At 36.4% G+C, this 23,900-nt stretch overlaps 1 protein-coding gene across 1 annotated transcript; it reads left to right on the top strand.

The window, feature by feature from the left end:
* Nucleotides 1-14,535: 14,535 nt before the first annotated feature.
* LOC114877861 (protein twist) lies at nucleotides 14,536-19,450 on the top strand. The gene is made up of 2 exons (XM_029190972.2): nucleotides 14,536-15,750; nucleotides 16,553-19,450. The coding sequence occupies exons 1-2, from the start codon at nucleotides 14,790-14,792 to the stop codon at nucleotides 16,687-16,689; spliced, it is 1,098 nt and encodes a 365-aa protein (XP_029046805.2). The 5' UTR covers nucleotides 14,536-14,789; the 3' UTR covers nucleotides 16,690-19,450.
* The last annotated feature ends 4,450 nt before the right edge of the window (nucleotides 19,451-23,900 follow it).

Below are 23,900 nucleotides of genomic sequence, written 5' to 3' on the forward strand. Positions count from 1 at the left end.
AGCGACCGTCTCTCGTTACACATCCGTGGCACGGTGCATTTAGCGTGACTGCAGTCGAACGACGGTACGCGATGCGTGTACGATTGTGAAGTTTGAAAAACGAAGGATGAGATCGAAGGAGGAGCCTGGAGGAAAAGAAGAAAAATCAGTCAACAGTTTTCCATACATTCGTGAAGGAAGAAAATAAAAGATAGAGTAGATGAGAAGAAAAGAAGAATATATAAAAATAGAAAAAAAAATTAAAGGAATTCCATTCAAGATGGAAGAAAATAAAAGATAAAATAGATGTGAAGAAAAGAAGAATATATAAAAATAGGAAAAAAAATTGATGGAATTTCATTCAGGATGAAAGATTTCCTTCCCACAGACAAATATATCTATTTAGTAATACTATTATCTATCTGTACTAATATTAGATTTAATATACTATATTGATTTATTCCCACAGAGTAGATAAGAAGAAAAGAAGAATATATAAAAATAGGAAAAAAAGTTGATGGAAGAAAATAAAAGATAGAGTAGATGAGAAGAAAAGAAGAATATATAAAAATAGGAAAAAGAATTAATGGAATTCCATTCAGGATGAAAGAAAATAAAAGATAGACTAGATGAGAAGAAAAGAAGAATATATAAAAATATGAAAAAAAGTTGATGGAAGAAAATAAAAGATAGAGTAGATGAGAAGAAAAGAAGAATATATAGAAATAGGAAAAAAAGTTGATGGAAGAAAATAAAAGATAGAGTAAATAAGAAGAAAAGAAGAATATATAAAAATAGGAAGAAAAATTGATGGAATTCCATTCAGGATGAAAGAAAATAAAAGATAAACTAGATGAGAAGAAAAGAAGAATATATAAAAATAGAAAGAAAAATTGAAATGCAGGTAAATTGTGTTCTGCAACTGGTTATCCGTTTGAATGATAGACCCAGCTACATTGTAATGGTGCCCTGTCTAACTGCAGGGAGGAGCGACATCAGAGAACAGCTGTCTCAACGAAACGGAGCAGTCGGTAGCACGCATGAGGTGATGCACCGTCACGAAAGCAAGTGCAAGCGTCTGTCACACCTGGTCACAACTGTCCTTCCTCTATTCTTAGCTTCCAATAAGAAAAAAGCAACTATCCATGTTAATTTCCTCAAATTCCATTTCTCTTCGCATCAAAATGAATTTTCTTCTTTGGTAAAATGGATCTTTTGCAAATTCCTAAATGAGAAAGTGTTAGAAAGAATTCATCTTGAAGCAGAGACGTCCATTGAAGCTGAGTATCACCTGCCCCATACCTGTTTCTCATCATCCAATGGAGCTCCTGAAACACCTGCACAGGTGAACCTTCTCTCCCAGCGATTGGCCAACGCTGAATAAAGGGGGATCTCAAGTAAAATGGCGTCTCCCTCCCTATGGCTCTCTTCCCATCTCACTATAAATGAAATTAAAATATCTCAATTCCTTTTCTTCATTATTACTTTTATTTTTATATCTAAAGAAGAAATAAAATTTATCAAAGATGAAGGTTCACTTCATGATTTTAATTACTTCTGCTTGAAAAATCATATTTCACTGGATGATTTATCATCTCCAGCACGTTTTTACAAATTGTATCAGTTGGTAGCATGTACAGAACCTACTGAAACAGCAACGATGAATCTATCATCGAGATGATTCTGGTGGTCCTTCAAAACCACGGGGTTCCATAGAGAAGAAAAACTATGAAACAGGCACGCTTCCTTCGAATCGGGAAGTGTCGCGTGTCCTGACGATTCTCTTGTTCTAAGAAGCAGGATCATTTAGATTCGAAAGGCTCAACCTTTGACCCGAACACCGCTGCGTCCAGAACCTCCAAAATGACTTCACCGCATCCACCCATCCAAATCTTGGTAATTAGTAGCTTGGCCTTCAAAATTGTTCATCAGTTTCAAGTTTCTTAAACTCATTTTCTTCTTTTCCTTTTCTACTTTGGTATGCTATCTTTTAATTTTTTTCTTCTTCCTTCACAAATGAAAAAATGCCAAATTCAACTCTTCCAGAAAAGCGTGATGGTTTGAGAGATTCAAATCTCACTGATAATTAGTAGCTTAGTCTTCAAAATTGTTCATCAGTTTCAAGTTTCTTAAATTCATTTTCTTCTTCTTCTTTTCTACTTTGGTATACTAGCTTTTAATAGAATTATTTTAATTTAGTATATTTTATTATATTCTTCTTCTGTTATTTTATGGAAATTTTTAAATCTGAATGTGTTTTCCTTTTTTATGTCCTTTTTTAATTTTACTTCTCTGAAATCTTCTGTTCAAAGTAGCAAAAAAAACCCAACACCGATAGCCTCCGCGTTTCTTCTTTATTCTTATGTTATTGTCGCCCTACGTGACGTCCAAACCTGAAGTCCAGTTTAAGAATCCTCAGCTTTCTAATTACTTAAACACGTCCTGCGAAGGACCTGGGTGTTCCAGGAGCTCCACGGCAAACTCCACTGTCCAGCTTCCTCCGCAGAACAATGAATAGAAAAAGGAACGCACGTGTGCATCCCTTAATGTTTCAAGGTCCTTCCAAATGACCCAAGGGTTCTGAAGAATTTCAGCAAACCATGAAACTTCTAATTACATATGTACATTTCTTCTTAACTTTCACCTAAAAGAAGAGATAAAATTCTTCAGTTTTAATGAAAACTTTGAACAAATTATACAAGACTCTTCAGTATTACAAACTGGAAGGGAAAAAACGACAATGGATCCTTGGGGATTGAGAGAAAAATGAAAGAGGCATCCGGACGACCCCCACTGAGGAATCTAGAGGCCCTACCAGACCACGACAACCCGTGAGGCCCTTTTTTTCCAAGCCACAGCCTCGACATCGGGGTCCACGATACTCACGTGGGTCTAATACCCCCTTGAAGACGTTGATTCGAGAAATTCTCTCTCATTTTTTCCTTCGATTCCATTTCCTTGAAAATTATAGCACAGATATATCTGAAAATGAAGAAATACATAATCAATAAAATTTCTGATGTTGAACAAATGAATGGCAATAATTGTCACAGTAACAGACTGAGCAGAAAGGGTTGAAGAAGAAGAAGAAACAAAGGTCAAACAACCACTTGGGCCAGCTGATGGCGAACACGTGTGTTCCTGAGAGGAGCGTGCAGAATCTGCACATGGAACGGTAGGTAGCCTCTCGGAAATTGCAGAGACAATAAGCCCAGGGACTCTCGAGACGTTTCTTCTCTGTTTGCAATTCGGCTTTCTCTGTTTTCTTTCACTTCCGGACTTTTTGCGACACCGTTGTTCCCCCCAGGGGATCATGTTTCTTCTCTTGACACGGCTGGACAGGGATTCTGAAAGAAGAAACGCAAGCATTCCTTTAGCTTTCAATATTTCTTCCAGAAATCAGTGATAATTATTTGATGGAGGAAACAGAGTAATAATATTGAAATAAATTCTTGGATATGACTGTAAAGGAACGTGGCTTGATTTTCAGCAGATACATAAATTGCAAGCCACAAACTAGAAGCTCCTCGCTGACATCGCGACAGCCTTTGCTAATCCGACGGTTGTTAGCCTCACCGGGTCAAATTTATCGTTCTCGTAACCTAGCAACAAATGTGACTATGCGACGACTATTTCTTCTTTCAACTTCTATAGCAACCAGTGCCTCGTGTTTCTTCTTCTTGCAAGAATTTACGTTTGCAAAGGAAGAAAGTACATTTTGAATAGAAAAATGATAATCTATATTAACGTAGGTATTTTTTTCTTGCTTAATAACCCTTTGAGCCAGCATCTGGAGCGAAGTAGAATTAGCGAGTTCGGGTTTCAATGTTCGACGACGGCCAATGTCGTGCGACGAAGGGCACGACTTTTTCTTAATGGATAAAATCCGACGGGGACATGTGTTCGCCAGACGATGTCTCCTCAAGGTGCATGGGAATGAATTACGTTTCATTAGGTCCGTCTTACAAGGGTGTAAAGAACCTCCAACGTTACACAATCTCATCCTTTCTCTCCTTTCTTCACTTTTAACTGAAAAATAATTAAGCACTATAGTTAGTACAGTATAACAATATATGTACAGTTAAAATATTAAATCATTCCCTTAATATTATTTTCCATACTTACATGAATTGATACACTATTGATTGAAGAATTGTTAATTGCATTTGTTTTATGATCAATCTATAGCTCCATTTGATCAATTATAAATTGTATTGAAAAATAATCAAGAATTACAGTTAGTCCAGTTTAACAATATATATACATTTTAAATATTAAATCATTCCCTTAATATTATTTTCCTGAATTGATACACTATTAATTGAAGAATTGTTAATTGCATATGTTTTATGACCCAGCTCCATTTGATCAATTATAGGTTGTACTGAAAAATAATCAAGGACTACAGTTTAACAATATATATACATTTTAAATATTAAATCATTCTCTTAATATTATTTTCCATACTTACATGAATTGATACACTATTGATTGAAGAATTGTTAATTGCATTTGTTTTATGATCAATCTATAGCTCCATTTGATCAATTATAGATTGTACTGAAAAATAATCAAGGATTACAGTTAGTCCAGTATAACAATATATATACATTTTAAATATTAAATCATTTCCTTAATATTATTTTCCTAAATTGATACACTATTGATTGAAGAATTGTTAATTGTTCTTGTTTTATGAGCCAGCTCCATTTGATCAATTTTAGATTGTACAAGTGTTACATAACTCATAAGAGATGTTGTAAAAGGGTAACCAGTACAAGATTCTCAGGACAGTGATCCACGAACACCAATAAACAAACGGCGACGACGGAAGTGCAGAAACGCGACGCGTCGCGTCGTCGGCTGTTTGTTTGATTTTCGAGTCGACTTTCTTTCTGGCCACGTCCACGACGTCGACGACGCGTGCACCGTGTATACATCGCTTCCAGAAGTCGGTTTCTTCAACCGTGAGAGAGGACCACCCTGGTCGACCAACGTCATTCGTCTATCACGTTATTTGCTATCCAATAAAGATCCTAAAAAATTATGACGATCAGTTTAATCAAACTTTAAGCACATTTTCTTCAAAATTGATTGGCCATTAGTGGCTAAAATGATGGATGCTCTTATAACAAATATAGATTTTGATGTGATTATAAATAAAAATAAAATTCAAATTAATTTTAGTTTTACATAATAAGATTGTAATTAAAAATAAAATTCAAATTAATTTTAGTTTTATATGATAAGATCATAATTAAAAATAAAATTCAAATTAATTTTAGTTTTACATAATAGGATTATAATTAAAAATAAAATTCAAATTAAATTTAGTTTTACATAATAGGATTATAATTAAAAATAAAATTCAAATTAATTTTAGTTTTACATAATAAGTTTATAATTAAAAATAAAATTCAAATTAAATTTAGTTTTACATAATAGGATTATAATTAAAAATAAAATTCAAATTAATTTTAGTTCTACATAATAAGTTTATAATGAAAAATAAAATAAAAATAAAAATAATTGATGATAAATAAAAATTGATCAGATTGTCCCTGATTACTATTGGAAGCCAAGAACGTCCTGGGACAAAGATGAAGTAGCCTCGGTTCTTCAAAGGACCCCCCGTGGTCCCCAGCAAGTACGCCACCAGCAAGAGGACAATGAAGGTGATCCTGGTCACAGAAGGTGGCCATTAACGGAGCCACCTTGAGCAATTTGGAAATACCCAGTGCAATCCAATTTCTATTTATTACCTTTTCCTTTAAGTGCATTTTTAGAGGGGAGAGTGAAGAAGGTTCTTTAGAATTCATCACTTGAACTTTTGATGATAGTAATCTAGGAGTACCTGGAATTATAATTAAAAAGAATAATATTAATAATATCAATCACAATTGAATTATAAATATTTATACACATATAAATGCTATTTTCCATACAGTTTAGTTACAGGAAAGTGAATGAAATTCATTGAAAAATATTGAATCATAGTTACATACCTTTCTTCAGAAAAACGGTGAATTTTGACCGTGTCGCTCGGTAAGGAAAGGAACGTGTTGAAAATAATGGATTACTGGTACCATGGGGAAATACGTCGCTTTGGATTACAGGGCTAATAAACTCCCATAATCCAGCCTGGAAGTCTTGCTGGTCAAATATGGCTGTAGAACAGGTAAACGAATTCCTAGTTTTTATGGTTCTCCAAAATCTTCCTTGCTGATATCATTGTCTTCCAATAATAATTTATTAAAAATTACAGATATCAACAAAAATGCACCTACAATTTTTGAAAAGTATCGTTTCCTTCAAAGACACCAATCTGCAATTATAATATAGAAATTGTCAATTAATTCACAGTGACTGATGTACTCTTTTTTTAAGAGGACCGTAAATTTCTTTGAACGTGACAGCTTACAATGAGAACCCTTGGGAAGGTGATTGCACGTGCTACCTGTTTGCACTGGGCAATTGGACGTCGGTGACCTTTCGACGTTCCTGGCGAACACATGTCACAAGTATGGCTGGTCGTATAAACTGCAGAAATTTGGCGAGCACGTGGTGATCACACGGTGCTCCGTACACCTTTAATGAGATTCTGGTCACGTTGCTTATCTTGGACATCCCTCTGTCTGCTCAACAATTGTTCCAACATTTTGGAATCTACAAACATCAATGAAATCTAATCAGAAATTATTTATATATATAAAAGATTTAAAATCCTTCAGATTTAAAATAAGAATTAAAATTAAATTTTAGTTTACCCTAATCTTGAATTACCTTGTGCCTTATTATTAATAGGTAAATATTTAATTTTATATTTAATTTAGCAATGTCTGCTGTTTGCTGAAGAAGAAGAAGATGCAGCTCGATAACTGTAAATCTTGTTTGGCAAATCTCGAAGCTCATTGAGAAAGGATCTTTAATCGGTCGAAGTCAGACCCGTAATTCGGATTAACAAACCAGAAAAATATTTACGTTGAAAACAATAGGCAGATTAGCGACTACCGGTCTTCCGGTGATTGTGCATACCGTTACTATCTCCCTTATGTGTTAAATGGCACGAATTCTAATCTTCTTCAGTACTTCTTATCGTGATTTCTAAATAGAAACACAGAGTACCTGTAAAATATAATATTAATTATAGTAAACTGAAGTATTCTCATTAATAATGGCAGCTCGTAGCTAAAATTAGTGGGGGTACTCCAGAAAATTTTTAACTTTCATTTTAAAAAGCTTTCTTTCCCGCGCAGCCTCGTGCGCAGCTTCCCATGTGCGCATGCGCAAGCGCATGCGCACACAGGCGCCACGCCGCTGGAACTGCGAAGCACACAGTTTCATACAAAGATTTTTGTGTCTTTTTCATAAACTGGGGGATGGATACTGACATTAAGCTTAAGGATTATATATTGTACAAGTATAAAGAAAGAATTAAAGAAAAAAGGATTCATTATATTAAATGTTGTAATTGAAGTCTTATGTGTTAAATGTTCTTTTCATCTTTCAATATATGTACTTCCCATCATGTCTTCTAAGTAGAAACACAGAGTACCTGTAAAATATAATATTAATCATAGTAAACTGAATATTCTAAGAAAAATATGATGTCATCATCTTTGTAATTATCACATAATAAGTATTCTCATTAAAGTTTTAAGGTAATTTCTTGTATCCCATGATGATGTTTATAGAATCTATGGAAAGAATACAATAAGAAGGTAAAACAGGAGGAGCAGCAGAAACGATAATGGAATCTCGTGAAAGATTTCCGAGGGTCGTGGCATTGTGAAAGGCACTTGTCGCCATTCAAGAATCATAAAGAGCATTCGACTTCTGGTCTCATGCCGCCATTGGAGGTCGAGTGGTGTTTACCTTCTTTTCAACAGAACTGTGTACATTCTTCTTTCTAATGTAAATTCTAATATAAAATAGAATCTACTTAATATTAATATTCTCTGTACTCTAATTGACGCATAATTGAGATACACCTATACCTCGCTATACAGCTGCTCTTTATAAGGCATTTCGCTATAACGTCCTTTTTTAATTATGGCCAAAATAAAATGCTGTACTTTTATTTTTATGTAAGCATTTTTATAGGAAATAAAAAGAATAAAATGCTTTATAAACTAAAAAATTGAATTTGTATCAAAATAATTGATTCGTTATATGGCTTTTCCTTTACGACCAACTTTTCCGGAACGTATGGGTGTACTGCAATTTTTGTTTAAAATAAATCTTGAATCCTGATGGAGAAGAGTTGCATCGGAAACGGAGGCTGTAGATCGGCGGATGGAAGGTATTGTCATCGGTGGACGGGCAGTAAACTTGAAATATCCACGGCAATATCTCATGGCTTTTCGGCTCACGTTATTGCCCACGTGCTGCTCGGAAAGTGTCCCTGGGCTAGGCCGTACGCATTATAAACGCTGCTGCCTTTACGATCCGCGCCGACAGATAGCTTCTACAATGTTTGCACCGGTGCCATCGTTCGCCATGTGTCGAACACACGGCATTTGCCGGAGAGGTAAAGGAGCACCGTGCGCGGGGACACGTTTCTTCTTGGCAGGCTAAAAAAGATTTTGCAAGTGAATGGCAGTGACTTTCATGCCTCAGATATTTCAGAATAGAGAAAATAAAATGTCAAAATAAATTTCAATGACCAGAGATGGAAAAATGAAAAGGAGGAGATTCTAATTAATAATTAATTAAGTTTGGAATTTTGAAATTCTTGAAAGCTTTGGAACTGTCCATTAAAGCATCAAAACCATGAAAAATTTTGCAATGATTAAATTGGTTAAAAATTTGTAAAATGAGACATTTGAATGCTCGCCACTGTCCTTTAGTAACCTTGCCAATTTCCCTCGCGGTCTCATCAAAGACTTTCACCTTTTTCCAAAGGAAACATGTGTTTCGACCGTCAGTTTTCGGCAGGTCGCGAACACATGTTCCGGGTTGCCGTTCTAGCTCGTAAATGCAAATTTTCCAACAGCACGGTCGAGCAAGTAGCGACACATGGGCCACCATTCTACGTCTATTGCCACACTGTTCCATCCTTCAAAGGCTACCATAAACGTTGGACCTGAAAGCTGTCCAGTATGTTGTGCAAGTTGAAGATGCCTCCTATAAACGTGAGAGGAATTTTCTTCAGCATCCAAAGACAATGGAACAAAACGTTATCTCTTCATTTTCTAACTATACCAAATTCTTGATAGCAACAAATGAACTCCTTTCTATTATAATTATATCTGCAATATAAAACAAAAATTATTTTATTTATAAGTTACATGGAATTATGTTCATACTAATAATTTTCAAACTATACCAAACTCTTGATAGTAACAAATGGACTCCTTTTTGTAACAATTATATCTGCAATATAAAACAAAAATTGTTTTATTTATAAGTTGCATAGAATAATTATTTTCATACTATACCAAACTCTTGATAACAACAAATGGACTCCTTTTTGTAACAATTATATCTGCAATACAAAACAAAAATTACTTTATTTATAAGTTACATAGAATAATTATTTTCATACTAATCATTTTCAAACTATACCAATATCTTGATAACAATAATTGAACTCCTTTCTATAACAATTACTTCTACAATACAAAACAAAAATTGTTTTATTTATAAGTTGCATAGAATAATTATTTTCATACTATACCAAACTCTTGATAACAACAAATGGACTCCTTTCTGTAACAATTGTATCTGAAATACAAAACAAAAATTATTTTATTTATAAGTTACATGGAATAATTATTTTTATACTAATAATTTTCAAATTATACCAAACTCTTGATAACAACAAATGGACTCCTTTCTATAACAATTACTTCTTTTTAAAGCTTTTGAATAATTATTTTCATACTTATAATTTTCAAATTATAGTAAACTCTTGATAATAACAAATGAATTTCTTTCTATAACAATTATTTCTACAATATAAAACAAAAATTATTTTATTTATAAGTTACATGGAATAATTATTTTCCTATTAATAATTTTCAAACTATACCAAACTCTTGATAACAACAAATGGGCCCTTTCTGTAACAATTATTTCTGCAATACAAAACAGAAATAGTTTTATTTATAAGCTACATGGAATAATTATTTTCATACTAAACCAAACTCTTGATAACAACAAATGGGCCCTTTCTGTAACAATTATTTCTGCAATATAAAACAAAAATTATTTTACTTATAAGCTCATGGAATAATTATGGAGTAAATACATATGTTACAAATGACTTTACCTGATACTGGGGGAAAAATTTAACAACTCTGAAAATGTTTTTTCTGTCCACCAGTTAAAAAGAATAACGAGATTACAGGTCACTTTAGATTGCCATTTCGTACAAATTCCCGGGGATTCCCCGTCATAAAGGAACCAGATGGTCACTCGATAGACTGCACGGCGCCCCTTTTACCACCATAAGTGAGGGAGGGTCGCGGAGGTGGTCGGTGCTCACCAGGTGCTAATTGCTTTGCTGGTGGCCGAATTGAACCTGGAGGATTAACCACCTTCCTCTCTGTCACCGGTGTAAACTACCTGATTCATAAATTCCTATTAAAACGGATTTCACGTGTTGATGCTCTGTCTCCTTTGGAATTTGAGAACACCCGTTGCTCTTAATTACAGTAGGTGGTACCAGCGAGGTGTTAGGGCAACAGGTACGTGGGGAAATACGTCCGCTTCTCTCTTTCAAAGAAACGTTACTATGTATTATTATCACTGTACAAAAGTGTGTAAATATAATAAATAATATTTTGAATAAATAGAAACAGTCCTTTACCTTTATCATATTCTTTATTGCCTTCATTTTATTCCTGTCTGGTACAATCTGCAGACTCTGTAAATTAAGAATTTTATTAATATTAAATAAAAGATAATATTTTGAATAAATAGAAACAGTCCTTTATGATATTCTTTATTGCCCTAATTTTATTCCTGTCTAGTATAATTTGCAGATTCTGTAAATTAAGAATTTTATTAATATTAAATAAAGAAGAAGGTAAATAAAAGATAATATTTTGAATAAATAGAAACAGTCCTTTACCTTTATCATATTCATTATTGCCCTAATTTTATTCCTGTCTGGTACAATCTGCAGATTTTGTAAATTAAGAATTTTATTAATATTAAAGAAAGTAGAAGGTAAATAAAAGATAATATTTTGAATAAATAGAAACAGTCCTTTACCTTTATCATATTCATTATTGCCCTAATTTTATTCCTGTCTGGTACAATCTGCAGATTCTGTAAATTAAGAATTTTATTAATATTAAATAATAAACAATTGTTACAATTATTATAATAAAAAGTATTTCTTTAAAACATATTCAATTACCATTATTTCAAAGTGGTACACGAGGAAGCACACATTTGCATCAGTTGTACGAGGCGATTAAACGCGACCCAACACGCGCAATTAAGTCCGCGTTAATATCGTGAAACGGTGCATGAGGCAGGATCGCGTGCACGTGCACAACCCTTCGAATGTCGCGTACCAAGATGTTCAGGAAGGCTGTGAATAGCGATGCTCATTCAATTCTGTCTCCTGCAAATTGTCGCCCAGTTTATACGCTTGCTAAATCTCAGATTACTATTAAATTTTGATAAATGTACATACATGGAGACTTTGAAGACTTTCAAAGCTTCCAAGGTCTTCAAGAATTTCACAATTTATTACAATTGTCAGTTAGATTTGTTAATAATGCTAAGTGTTTAATTTTGCAAAATTTTACTGAAGAATCTTAATGAGAGGGTTCAATTAATTAATTAAATAAATGTATTTATACCAAATCTATAAAAAATGAATAAATCCTAATTAAATAAATCTATAATATATGTATAATAAATCTATAAAAATGAATAAATCCTAATTAAATAAATCTATACTTAAATCTATAATAAATCTATAAAAATTGAATAAATCCTAATTAAATAAATCTATACTTAAATCTATAATAAATCTATAAAAATTGAATAAATCCTAATTAAATAAATCTATAATTAAATCTGTAATAAATCTATAATAAATCTATAAAAAATAAATAAATCCTAATTAAATAGATCTATAAAAATAAATAAATCTATACTTAAATCTATAATAAATCTATAAAAATTGAATAAATCCTAATTAAATAAATCTATACTTAAATCTATAATAAATCTATAAAAATTGAATAAATCCTAATTAAATAAATTTATAATTAAATCTGTAATAAATCTATAATAAATTTATAAAAAGTAAATAAATCCTAATTAAATAGATCTATAAAAATAAATAAATCTATACTTAAATCTATAATAAATCTATAATAAATCTATCAAAAATAAACAAATCCTAATTAAATAAATCTATAATTAAATCTGTAATAAATCAATAAAAAATAAATAAATCCTAATTAAATAGATCTATAAAAATAAATAAATCTATACTTAAATCTATAATAAATCTATAATAAATCTATCAAAAATAAACAAATCCTAATTAAATAAATCTATAAAAATAAATAAATCTATACTTAAATCTATAATAAATCTATCAAAAATAAATAAACTAAAAATAATTTCCTAAAAAGAAAATAGTAGAATTGAAGAATCCAGTTTTCCTTTCCTCATCAATATTCCTAGAAAGTGGATGGAAGATAATTCTTCATCAACGATGGAAGAAAATCATCTCTGCGACAGTATCGTTTGCCAAGAGGCGTCGAGAAACGGGGTCGGAACGGTAGGATACAGTAATTTCAAGTTTTAAGGAAGTGGCTTGACACACGAGGTCGGTAAGACGCCGCGAGTTATTCGACTTTGATCAGCATCGAGTATTATTTTGGTGTTTGGCCGCGTTGTTTATCGGCCTCTTTATTGGCGATCTGATTTTCCTTTGGCCCGATGCCAGGATAGATTTTCTGTTGCTCGTTTCACTTCCCCGAAAACGAACGAGAGATGATGAAGCTCGCTAATGTCTTCACTTTCGATGAACGCGTTTCGACGCCGACGACAAACCTCAGCCTCGACTTGCTGAAAGCAAACAGAAACTATCTTTCAGTTACAATTCTCTGGTAAACTTATCGCTTGCAATTAACATATTACTATTTACACGCAGGCTTCTAATTCGCAAAATTAAAAATTTTTTTAAAATTTTGAATTAATTATAATTGAAAATTTTTAAGTTCTTCAAAATGCCTGCCTTATTAAGAAGAGATTCTGTACGAAATTTCAGCGCGACGAGGTGGTAGAAAATAATGGTAAATCACGTGGAGAGGAAAAGCGTGGAGAAGCTCGTGAAAGCTCGAAACGCGGAATTTATAGACACCTTCAAAAGAGCTTTCGTCCGTCACAACAAACACGTCCCGGCAATCCAGCCGGGTCATCCATCAAGCTGTTCGCCACGCCGAGATTTCGAATCGCTCCACGCTACATGCATTAATTTCCAACCGGAAAATACCATCCTCCGCTTCTATTTCAGATTAAAACGTCCCGACGCCAATATTTAATGCATCAATTTGCACCTTTGTTACTCCCTTGCCTCGTGGATGCCCCTCTTGTTTGGATACTTGAAAGCATCTGAAAAGATGGATTTATCAGAAAAGCTCATTCCTTTGGTAACTTCAATTTATGATACTGAGCGGTATTTGTAGAAACCCCTGTTACAATTTAATTAATTAAATTTTGAATAAAGATCTGATAATTAATTGGTTCATTTGAAAATCATTGGGAAAGTTTAAATGAAAATTTTGAGTGAAAATTGAGTATCTTAAGTTTCAAGATAAATTACAGTGATCATTGTGTTCGATTAGGCGAAGATTCTCAGGTTTTCGCGCCATTTCATGGTATGCAAAGGCGAAGGTTCGCAGATCGGAGCCTGTTCCACGCGATCCCTCGCTTTATTCTCACTGGCTCCTCGCGATATAAATATTCAACATGGGTCGTCCCTCAAGACTTTCATCCTTCTCTATCGTTCCTCCCTGTACCTCCCTCTTCATCTTTCTCTTAAACGTTGCAAGTTCAACCAGAGAATTCTTTCCTCCCAGACGGTCGATCATTCCACATAGCAAAAACGAGTATCTTTTCTCTTCAGGGTCCCATCAAATATAAAAATCATGAAATCAAGGTCAACTCCAATAATTGCAATATATTTAATACATATTATATTTAAAGTTTCATAAAATAAATAAAAAATTAAATTAAAAATTAAATTCAAGTTCATTTTCACCTCCTCCTCCTCCCCTGTTCCCCCTCCTTGCAGATACATTGTATCTCTCCTCTTCTTCATCAACCTACCCCACCTCCCTTCAATTTCCAACGTTCTTTCGCTTCTTCCCTTTCTTTCCATGGACATACACTCGTGGGTGGGGACTAGACAGACGGGACGGATAAAAGAAACCGTCCAGTAGCTATGGTGGGGCTGCGTGGGAGGGGTAGAGAGGGGTAAGGTGCAGGTAGGGGAAGAGAAGTATGCGAAGAAGGGTAGGGGTGCAGCTCCATGCTCGGAGGCGGGGTTCCTTCTTGACATGAAGAGGCCAACCGAGGCCCAGTTCCTTCAGACGAGTCTGAATCCTCGAGCAGAGACGTGCCCGGTGGTAAAGCTGCTCGAGAAGTCGGAAAAAACCGGTGTCCCTAGTGTCAGTATTCTCAGATAGCAAATTTCTAAAACGAGTCACAGTTTCGTACCAGTTTATCGACGAGTAATAAAGTGGCTGATAAATAAACGATAGTGACTGTGGTGATGTTTGTGTCCGAGTATTGAACAGCTGCAGAGGTGTGAGGATATACCATCAGTCATCATGCAAGCAACGCAGCCAGTGAGTCTCCAGGCGCAGAGGATCCAAGGTCTCTACCTTCTGGACAGCCACGACAGTTCCGGCATTCCCCACAGCACAGGTAGCTCGGCCAGCAACTCCCCTGACCATTACGAGAGATTCTCTCCTCCGACACACCTGATGGATCTGAGCAGTCCTCCGGAACACAGGGACCTGCCAGGGTACCAGACTCACCATCACCATCATCATCATCATCAAGTGTTGTACCAGCAGCCCACCTACCTGATGTACGAGAATCCAGAGGACGAGAAGAGGTACCAGGAGCACCCCAATGGGAAAGTCCTGAGGGACCTCCAGACAGACTACGACAGACGCATCCACGACAATTCTCCAGGCTTTCTGTCGGACCACAGCAGGGACCACGAGCAGAATCTTTACCTGACACCGTCCCCCCAGATGTACTCCTCCGGCGGCGAGGAGATCGTGTCCAGGCAGTCGCAGCAGGGCTACCACCACGTGGACTCCGTGGAGTACAAGCCTGACGTCCTGGAGTACAAGCCGGACGTTGATCAGCAGAGGTACAAGCAGCTGGAGATGAGTCAGATCAGTGAACCGTCTTCCTCGACCAAGAGCTACATTGTTGAGGGGTCCAGGAACGGTGGCAAGAGGAAGAGGAAGACCAGTAGTATCGAGAACGAGTCCGAGACGGAGAGCAACGCTTCATCCACGAAGAGCAAGGTGAGAAGAAAGAGCGGTGCTACCTTCGAGGAGGTGCAGAACCAAAGGGTGATGGCCAACGTCAGGGAGAGGCAGAGGACACAGAGCTTGAACGAGGCCTTCGCAGCCCTGAGGAAGATCATACCAACGTTGCCTAGCGACAAGCTGAGCAAGATACAGACGCTGAAGCTGGCCACGAGGTACATCGACTTCCTGTTCCAGGTGTTGCACTGCAACATGGAGAACACCGACAGCGGAGACGACAGTGGTAAGTTTTAATATTCATTGGATACTTACAATATTTATAAATTTCTTCTTCTATTTTTGCTTCATTTCAATCTTGATGTTAAAGTAGCTGTTGTTGATAGATGTCCCCGTCGGTAAAACGCCTGTTTACAGAAACTAGCTCGCGTTTGTTTAAAGCATAGTGTAATTAAACAGACCCCCGTGAAGAAAAGATCCGATTCAAATGCTTCAGTAGCCCTTGTACCAGAGCCTAGCTACCCTTCAGGTAAACACTTTTCCCACTCGACTCAATTTCTCCTCCTCTGAATAGTATTTACAAACCAGCTGAAAGGTAAACACAGCACCTCCATAGATCAGTGGAAAGGCCCTCAGAGAATTATACAAAAAGGATTTGTATCTTGAGGACTTCCTGGAATTAAATAAATCATTTTAAAGACTGAGGGGATCTTAAGATTAAAATGTTTTTATAGAAGTTTAGGAATTACTTGTAAGTTTCCAATATTAAAACCTCTATGGGTACTCAATTGTCCACAACAGTCTCTCCTTGAGAATATCATTTCTGGTAGTTTTAGAAGAAATAAGTTTGTATTGATTGTGCAAACAAAAGATCCTCCTGTATCTCAATCAGTACAAGACAAGCTAGTGCTTGGCTAAGTGGCCACAGTGTACCATAACTTCAGGTGATTAAAGAGATCTGGATACTCTGACACCAATTAGTTCCATCAGTTTTCTTCTTTTACTTAGCTGATATCTTCATTTGCCTACTCTTCTTCTCTTTTGATAAATGAATCCCTATTAATGACAGTCTATTGTCTGCTTTTCAGGAGAAAGAAATTCAAGAAGTGCAGTATTGGCAGCCAGAGAAATAACTTCATCTTCCTGCAGCTATATGGCCCATGAAAAACTCTCCTATGCCTTCAGTGTATGGAGAATGGAGGACGACTGGAACTCGAACATATGAAGAATACTGTTCTTCTTACCTGAAAACCAGGTAAACGTTACTTAGTAAAAAGAAGGAACGTTGATTTCCTATTTTCGCTGGTTCGAAAATATCGAAACTCCTGTTGCGTACAGTGATTACTTGGTAAAAGACAATTGTTGTAACTTTAGAAATGGAAGAGAAGTCCATGATTTCTCCAAGTGAATGAGAATTTCAAATCTATGAGTTTCTGTGAATTCAAGTGCAATCAAAAGCTTGGAAAAATCACTTAAAACTTAATAATGTGAAAGTCTGAAAATTATATTACAATTGAACCAAAGATTGTTTTGCCATTGATGAATGTTCAAGCATGTTGCTGCTTGATTTTCTGGACCAAAGAATATTCTCTTGATAAAGAGTACAGAATACTGTCACACTCCCTTCAGTGTTCTTTGATTACTAATTAACACATTCAATTTCTTGTTATTGTCAGATGAATCTGAAGTATTGGCATTTCTCTATTGTTTCCTTGTTCTGTACTTTTCTAAGTTATTAATGTTAATAAGAAGAAACTATAGAGGATTCTTTTAGTTAAGCCTTATCTTATAATAATATACAAATTTTCATTTTAAAAATAGCTTAATTTAATTCATGATCACAAAACTGGAGCAGCTAATATAAAATAAACTTCAAGTAGTCTGAATAAAATCATTTCTTCCAAAGCATGAAGTGGAAAGGACTGAATTTCCACAAAAACAGCGTGTTCCTTTCAAAATATTTCCCTCCAAATATGTAAAGGAGGTCCTCCATGTACAATGAAACCGTTGAATAGACGATTATGGCTGGAATTCCCAAAATGATTTCCCTTTGCCAGTTTCGGTACCCCTCGAGGCGGTGGTGGCGAATCCGTTAGGGTAAATTTATGGCTCCTCGAGGCTTTCGTTTACCAGGAAAATCGTCGACCTGGTCGCGTGCTTAGCAAATAACTGCTATACCCTGATGGAAAACCAAACAACCCGTTGAAGATTCCCGAAACATTGTTTAAATCTTCAACGATGCTGCTTTCGTTTTCATAAATTCTTAGATCAAGCCTCGTCAGAGGTTCTTCCGAGACAGTTAATGTTCCTCTCCCCGTCATCGGGACAGACAGTAGCGTCGTTGCTACAATTTTACGAGTTCTTTTTTGTGTTTCTTTTACGATGCCGGGCGAGCTAGCGTCTCGACGTTATGGAAACAAGCCTTAACCGGTGCCGACGGTTAAACAAAACAACGGGGAGATGAGCATTAATGAGCATTTCGGCGCCCATAGGTCGGTTAGAATATTGTTTTTCTTCTTCTTTTTTTTTCTTCGAGAACTGCAATCCTTTTATAGGACGGTCGGGTCCGATATTTGGTACGTAGGTTCCTCCACGTTTTTGCTGACTTTCCGCGTGGATGTTTCGAAGGCAGGCTCGGTTATTTTAAACCGAGAAGGCAAGAAGGAAAAGTTTCAGCCACGGTTTGACTCGCTTAACGAAGACACGCTACGTTAAATCCGCCAGCCTCTTTATTGCCGCACTGAATCTTCCTGAAAAAAGCCAAACGAGGTGCCATCAGTGGTCCCCTTACATTCCCTTCTGCTTCTAGCAGTTTGATTGATTCTCCATTCGAGCCTTCGAACCCTAACCTAACCTCAGGAGCTGAGGAAAATTTCTGAAAATTACAAGCTCGAAATTTCTTCTTTCCATTCTTTTGTAAAAATCTTGTATCATAGTTCCCTTCTGCTTCTAGCAGTTTGATTCTCCTTTCGAGCCTTTGAACCCTAACCTAACCTCAGGAGCTGAGGAAAATTTCTGGAAATTACAAACTCGAAATTTCTTCTTTCCATTCTTTTGTAAAAATCTTGTATCATAGTTCCCTTCTGCTTCTAGCAGTTTGATTCTCCATTCGAGCCTTCGAACCCTAACCTAACCTCAGGAGCTGAGGAAAATTTCTGAAAATTACAAACTCGAAATTTCTTCTTTCCATTCTTTTGTAAAAATCTTGTATCATAGTTCCCTTCTGCTTCTAGCAGTTTGATTGATTCTCCATTCGAGCCTTCGAACCCTAACCTAACCTCAGGAACCGAGGGAAATTTCTGAAAATTACAAATTCGAGATTTCTTCTTTCCATTCTTTTGTAAAAATCTTGTATCATAGTAAATATACCTCTCTTAATTATAAACAATCAAGCGCCTTTCGAGTGCCTTGAACATACAGCTAAACATACCAAAAATTCTGTACAGTGTAGGCTGTTAAAATAGTTTTTAAGATGTATATTCTAAGGAAGAGACTGTATCATAAGAGATAATGTATATTTTTATCTTAGCGTTAAGTTAAGCTTCTTTAGCTGCAACGGTGGCCGGAAAACGCAATAATTTATTATTTTTTTTCTTAAAAAAAAATATTTTGAGCGATGACTATTCCTGTAAATTTTGTAAATAGTAATAATCTTTAATTAAATGATGGTTCTTATAAATTTGTTCAACATACTTCATTGTATTATTAGACTAAGAATAACAAAACTGGACAGATTTTTAGTTTAATAAAAATTTTGAAAAGAATGCTAAAAGAATATCTTCTATCCTTCCAGAGGGATGAACTCTAATTTCCCTATGGTTCTGTTAGTTGATACAATGAAAACTTGGACTTTCATTCCTTTAAACGATGCCAATATGCATTTGTAATGTTATTACCAGCATGTACTCGCGCGTCTTTCTAATGTACAGTATTTTTATATTAATTTTTGATGACGAGCCTTGCAATAAAATTATCAATGAACTTTATATTTCGCGCCTTTAATTCTCATCCTTCCCCAATACCAAACGAACCGGAAGCACGTGACGGAAGTCTTAAAAGTTTAAAGGGCACAGTCGCATGGCGCAGGGAAACACCGGTGACGAATTGAACCGCGAAACGTATGGATATTCCCAGATCGTAAATTCAGAGAAACATCAGAGACGAGGAAGAGAGGAGCGGGGGCGGCGTCGGCGAAGAGCCGATAAATAATTTACCAAACGCCGTCCGATGGCAGGCTTAATGGATTAGACGAGCCAGTGCAAATATTATTGCAAGGAAACGGCGGCCAGCGACGCCCAGTTTCGTCCGATTGGCTAAAAACCGTGTCAACCAGTCGTCTCGCGGCCAATCCATGAACACCGGATGTTCGTTTCGACCTCTTCGACCTGTACCAGCCTCCTCCGTCTCTCCTCCGCGGGGTACCCTTGGTCCCCTTTACACTAGAATCCCGAGACGCGCGACATTAACACCGTTCTACGTTTACTTCCTTAATCGAAATCAGAATTTTAATTAACAATTTAATCGCCGTGTTGCCTAACGTTTCTATAAACTATTATATTGGGTCGATTCATAATTAATCCGGCTTTATTTTCCCGCCCTTTTTACGAATATTCTTGTTATTTTATTATTTATACATAGACTAATTATTGTTATAATAATGAAAAAAAGAATTTAATTAAACAAAAAAAAATTACATTTTTGGTGACGACAGTTGAGGCTTTGGTACAATATCAATTATAGGGTTCGTTCGTCTAGTGAAAAAGCACTGACTTTGGAGTTCAAGTTTAACCGCAGCAAATATAAATCTAATTATTTAATAAAAGCGTTAATATAATTAACATAATCATCTGATAAAAGCTTTAGAATGTTCAATAATTTAGAATTTCAATTATTTATTTGAAATTACAAAATACACTAGACGAATCATTACACTATCATTAAAACAAAATGGGGCTTTTAAATAAATATATTCCTAAAATAATAGTAATTGCTAATGAAATTCTTCTTTCTTTATAATTTCTATTTTGACAAATTGCACATACAGTAAGATAACTAAAAAATTAAAAAGACACTAGCCAAGCTACAACTTATAGTAATAAAAGTAACTAGATCACTAACAAAGAAAATAATTACTCCTCAACATTATGTGTATCTTTTTTTTATAGTCGATTGGCATCGCATTTTGTCTCATTTTGCGTTTTATTCAATATTCTACAAAATATTCTAGAAACGAACAATCGAAATTCGGAGGCGGAGTTGCACAAAAAGCCGCATTAATTATGAATCAACCCAATACTAACATGGAAACATTTTTCGAATGATACTGCCTCTAAAATAAAAGGACCAAGGTCCTTCTTAGAAAAGAAGAAAAAAGAGTGACAGTTGCTATCTGTTGGCCCCTTTCTGGGTGCAGCCGCGGTGGAATTAATAGCGTAACCTCGCCGATCGTAAAGCAGCCGACCGGTAGCTGGAAGACCTGTCACATTCTCCCATGGTGATCCCAGAAATCTGAGAAACCACCTAAACTAAACATAGCGACCCACCACGCTTCGCTGGTTTATTTACGAACGCGGGAACCCTGATGGAAATCCTGCCGGTGGATTGTGCGTGACTGTACGCCGCTTTTTTCTCTTCTTTTCACGGACACCCGATCGATCCTTTAATCCTCCATGATTTGCAGCGTTACACGCGGACGGAGGCAAGAAGCTGTTGGTCAAGTGACGCAGGGACGACGCTGGCATTTTTCTGAACCTGAAATTGTTGCTTTGTTGAGGGGAAATTCAAAATAATCGCAACTTTGAACCCCTATATCTCCGTCTCCTTAAGACTTCGACACCTGGAACCACCATATTTGTGATCTTCATCCTCCAAGCTATCCAATTGGATAACTCCCCTCGATGGGGGGGGGGGGGGGCAGCCAATATACTAAATCGGAGGCTGGAATGTTTGATAATGATAAGGACGAGACTTAACATCTGTTCTTTGTCTTTTCCTACTAAATCACCGCAATTTCTGTCACTCCTTTCGTTTTCCCTCGGATGATGAATGGTCCGTCGTTAGTGGCACAACCCTCTCCTTCGTCCACCGTGCACACACACACATATATATATATATATACAGAGATCCAATGACACGGTGCTCCGTTTTACGCCAGCAGTAAACCGTTCTGCAACGGGCTGTGCCACTCCAACGGGACGTAGGTAAATACACCAGTGAGGAAACCACCCTGCTGTCGGTAATGCTTGAACGCCGATAGACGCGGATGGAAATAGAAACTGGCGAAATCTTGCAGATTTCCTCGATGGAGGTTGGTCTCAGGGCCGGCCCGGAAATTTCGGGGGTACGAGGCGAGCCTCGAAAAAGGGCCCCTTAACATATATGACGTGAATGACAAAATTTATAAAATTAATATTAAAGCTTGTATAACTAATTTACATTTGCATTTACATCGATTAATATTCTTAGACGCAAAATCCCCTAGGCGCCCCCCTAGTCTGCCTAGGCCCCGGGCCGGCCCTGGTTGATCTTCGCAAACTGTCCCATCGTGGCATGAATCAAGAACTAAAATTAAACATTTTGCAATCGAAACTAAATTAACCTACTAAAGCAAATTAGATTTCTAAAAAAAAATCCTTTGACTTTATGCCTTAAAACATACTATTTACAGTAGAAAAGCAGTTCCAGTGAATAGCGTTTCAGGAAATGGATTCAATTGGAAACCAGAGGCGGGGAAAGTTAAAAGGCTGGTTCCTTTGGCGGAACCGGTAACCAATCCAGTGAGGCATTTCCCTAGCGCGCCATCAGGAACACGACTACCAGTGGCACCTAATTAAGCCGCGTAATGAGCTCGTCCCCACGAGTTAATTATTTCTCGAGATAGTTTTTTTTGGGGATCGACGACGCGGATGAACGGTCCTATGAGATCCTGGCTACGCCTCGCGACAGGAAACGAGGGCATCAAACGGTCCCGTGAACTGATTAATGGGTCTAAATCATCTTGGACCAGTTCTTGACGAAACTATGCCCCGTGGAACACGTTTGAACGCATTAGACGTTAGTTCGCAATGATAAAATTCCAAATATATTCCAAGTCGCGCACACGTGTAAGTATTCGATGACGCAATGATTTTATTACGGCAAAAAGGGGAACATTCCTGTTGCTTCCGGTATCGAATGGCTCTATAAATCTTTTACCAAGAATCAGCTTATCGTAAATGCGATTTATTGTCACAGTTCGTCGGGATGCAGGCTCTTCCGAATTTGCCATTGCGTGGTATAAATAGTGATCTGCACGGAAATAAATTCCTCGCCATTTCGATGGTAATTGCAGCGGGATAGACAGGAAACAAGAATAATATCGGGGAATAAAATATAATTAGTTAGAGGAAAGGAAAGTAGAACCCCGACTTACAAAAGTTGTTCAGAATCATGCCCCCGACAACATATTTTAAGGGGTCATTGAAATCATTCTATGTTGAGATTAGAAACTTCCTGTTTTTTGCAATAATAATCCTTGGCAATGAAGAAATGAAAAATTTTTTTTAACGAGACCAATCGGGAGACATACTCTGCAAGGTGCAAAAGGTTTCGTTCCGATTGGTCCATCCATCTCGGAGTAATCGGTGAACAAACACAGAAAAAATATATATACTAGCGGACCCGACAGACGTTGTCCTGTACACGCGTCTTAAATCCAAAAATTCCTACTGTTTTGAATAAGTTGTAATAATCTGTACCGTTTTGATGAAAATTTTTATAAAAAAAGTAATTACAATACCTGACGTCATCACGTGTACAGTTACCACAATTCGACTTATCAATTATCGGGACAAACTGGAAGTAAAATAAAATATTTTTGAATATTCGACACCGCGATCGCAGCGCTGTCTGCCAGATCCAATGTAAAACATTGCAAGATCAACAACAACTTATAAATAAAAAATTAATTAAAAAAACATTTTGTAGTGGACCGAATTGTGAATCTAAACCATTCTCGAGTCAACTTGAACACACACAAAAAATTTCATCAAAATCGGTCCAGCCGTTTAGGAGGAGTTCAGTCACATACAGACGCACAGAAGAAATATATATATAAAGATACTGATCGAATTGAGTAACCTCCTCCTTTTTCGTAGTCGGTTAAAAATTTGAACATGTAGAAAGAAACAAGAGCACGTCGCAGACATGTGTATCTTATTTTCGCAGGATCTCAGGCGAGACCAAATAAGTATCCTGGCGCCTGACTGGGTGATTTACTCCCATGGGGCGTTTTCTAGGCGAGAAATGATCGGTAAGGGAGGTGAAAATCGTGGTCTCAGAAAGAGGAAGCTGAGCATGGGAGCAGAATACGACTTCCTTGTTATTTCGTGGTCGAATAAATTGCTGTTTGCTTCTTTTGCGGCATGTTTTCGTGGATTAAGTTGGATCCCCGTGCTG

This window comes from Osmia bicornis, chromosome 16, assembly GCF_907164935.1.
Source record: "Osmia bicornis bicornis chromosome 16, iOsmBic2.1, whole genome shotgun sequence".
NCBI classification, from domain to species: Eukaryota; Metazoa; Arthropoda; class Insecta; order Hymenoptera; family Megachilidae; genus Osmia; species Osmia bicornis.